Source organism: Quercus robur, chromosome 7, assembly GCF_932294415.1.
Source record: "Quercus robur chromosome 7, dhQueRobu3.1, whole genome shotgun sequence".
NCBI lineage: Eukaryota > Viridiplantae > Streptophyta > Magnoliopsida > Fagales > Fagaceae > Quercus > Quercus robur.
The window spans coordinates 42,852,183-42,855,086 of record NC_065540.1 but is presented as its reverse complement, the minus strand read 5'-3'; the positions used below and the strand labels follow the sequence as shown (position 1 = coordinate 42,855,086).

Sequence of the window (2,904 nt, the reverse complement as noted above, 5' to 3'; positions counted from 1 at the left end):
TATAATATATCTTACTAACTCAAATTTTTTACTACAAATATAAAAGTAAAGCAAAATCTAAGCTTGTCAATCTATGGATTATAAACTTCCTGAAACCAAAAATGAAAATTCAAACATTTGCAATATAATACGTTGCACGCAGAGGGAAGTGTGTGTCTATTGTGATATTATTTAATTGCAAAACTAAATCATAAAATAAACTTCTTGTGGACAAAATATTTATTAATTTTCATTACAGTATCTCTCAAACACTCCTCACACGAAAATAAAAATCAGGCAGCTGTAACATATTTGTAACTTTAACATTTTCATAGTGATTGGGTACATTCACCCAACTTATTTAATTTAGACTTACATACAAATGACAAAACGAAAGTAAACGGACAGAATGAGATGGGGTGCAGAACCATAAGGTACTTTTATTTGGAAACGGCAAACTGAACAGGCTAAATATAATTTCACTTATTTATTTGTTATGGATAAAATTTATTACACATATACTGTTATATGCAAGTTTACAAACACGTGAAAAAATAACTGAAAATATAAAATCAAGTCATACTTGTTCGTATATATTTATGTGTAATAGAGTGTATAATAAATATCACCCTTTTTATAACAGTTCATTAAGCCAGGGGACCGTGTACCAAGTTTGTAAAGTACTGAGAATAAGTGCAAAAAGCGCGGCAATGAAAGCTATGATCGTCCAGGGGCTACTGAAATGGTCGTGAATGACTTGAGATGTCCAGGTCAAGAACTTGTTCTTGTAGTACTTCTGTATACTGGATCTGACCTCCAAATATATTTTGGTGTTGGGCACCAAGTCGGTGCCTATCTCGTTGAAGAGTTGAGCCACTTCTTGGTCGCTGCCGAGAAGGTTATGAAGCACCCCTGCTTTCCTTAGCTCCTTAACGTCGTTGGCTTCATCAATGAGGGAATCGAGGAAGGATATGTAAGAGGTGACCCCATAATCATTGTCGAAATCCGGGCACATCTCGTAGGCAATCAAATTGAAAAACATGGGCCCGGTTGAGTCATCTACTTTAATTGGAGGAAGCCAAAGAAATCCGAAACAAGGGAATAATGTACTAAAATATATGTCACTCAGACTCAAGCTATCATTTTTACTGCGTTTCAAGTAGATACCTGCTGCTTGAAGCTCCTGAACATTGCGATAGGATTGCCAATCGTCGTTTTGACTCGTTGGGTCGATTTTAGGAACCCGTTGTCTGCCTTGCTTAGCCAAGAGACTTGTCCTTAGTTTGTCGAGAAGATGGATGGGCTTGGGCTCTCTAATATCCACTGATATTGCTTGATCTTGTGACTTCTGTGAGTAACAGCTGTCTCCTTGTTGCTGCTTCAATACTCTCTGCCAGAGTTTCTCTGATAACCATTTTAGGCAGCAATTTGAATACTGATCGTTTGGTACCGTAACGAACTTTTCAATGAAATTATCAATCGAGTTTTTCAACTCGTCTTTCATCTTACTCAAGCTCATCAACCATTCGAGGAGACTATAGGGAAGCTGATTCTCAAGCAAAAACAAATCCTGATGTCCAAAGGCTACACAATCATTTTTTATACTCAGCTCCTTGAACTTGTTGTTAAGACTAGTAGCACAGTATATGTACTGTAGTATTGCACAGCCATCCACGAACAACAGCCAAGCGAGTGCCTCATCATCATATTTCTCGGTCACCTCTTCCTCAAAACATTCCCTCAATTCCTTGATATTCTCCTCAACCTTCTTGTATACTTCTTGTATAGTTTTGCCACTATCTTTAATGAACTCAGATGTCAATACAAGCTTGTGCTTCTCTGCTAGCTGGTAGTTTTCCTTACCATGATGGATAGGGCCCAGTGATACCATTCGAGGCTCAAAGTACTTCTTGAAATCCTTGTGATCTCGCAGCAAGAATATAACCTTTTGTATCTTTGGTGTTCGAGATTGACTGACTGAATTTTTTCTAGCCTCCATCACTGTTTTGAACCTTTCTTCCAGCTTGGTAGTTTCGATTGCAATGTTCTGTGTTTGGACCTCCTCAGTGGCGCCGCTGCATGTTTCACCGGCTTCTCTTCTGATACCCTTCCTCGAATCGAACTCCATGGAAATAACATGCTCCATTCTGGCCAAAGCAAGCTTGCACCCAATAAGGCGATTCAATTCTGTATGTTTGTTGTGAAGAACTATGAGAAAGAGAGAGAGAGTTTGTAGAGATAATGAGAAAACTGAGTTGTATTGTTTCTCTCTTAATTACAGTGTAGGCTCTGCTTAGAGTATATATAGCAGAGTTTTGGAGGGAGTCGATAACAAACAATACTGTTATCATATCATAAGCTGACAAGCTAAATACTGTTATCATAAATGAGTAGTAGACTAGTAGTTTAGTGACAAAAATCTATACAAAGCTACTGTCGTTTTGACAAATCAGTCATCCTTGCTTGATCTGCACTGTCTGAATCTTCTTCTGTTGTAACCAATGGTTGATCACCATGCTTAACATATTGTGTTCGTATACATTTATATTAATAAATAGTGACTATATATTGATACATTTTAAAGCAACTATATATATGACTTTGATAAAATATACCAGAAATTTCCTAAATGGAAAACGTTTTTTTATTTTTATTTTTTGAAGAAAGAGGGAAACATATATATTTTGTATGATTTAACTGATAATCTTTCCAAAAATAATCATTATTATATCACATACAAAATCTAATGACCCTGTCAATTTTGAAGAATAATCTATAAAATTGTGACAAGCATGTGAGAAATTAAAATATTGCTACATGATCATATATTGAACTCACATGATTAATCATTTTGAATAAAAAAAAATTTGTTTGTGATCTCAAGCTTTAATCTACAATTAATTGATTTGATTCAGGTTGAAAGCT

At 35.8% G+C, this 2,904-nt stretch overlaps 1 protein-coding gene across 1 annotated transcript; it reads right to left on the bottom strand.

Moving 5' to 3' along the window:
* Positions 1–531: 531 nt before the first annotated feature.
* LOC126690923 (UPF0481 protein At3g47200-like) lies at positions 532–2,180 on the bottom strand. The gene has a single exon (XM_050386030.1). It carries the CDS (start codon positions 2,123–2,125, stop codon positions 614–616), a length of 1,512 nt encoding a protein of 503 aa, XP_050241987.1. The 5' UTR covers positions 2,126–2,180; the 3' UTR covers positions 532–613.
* Between the last annotated feature and the right edge of the window lie 724 nt (positions 2,181–2,904).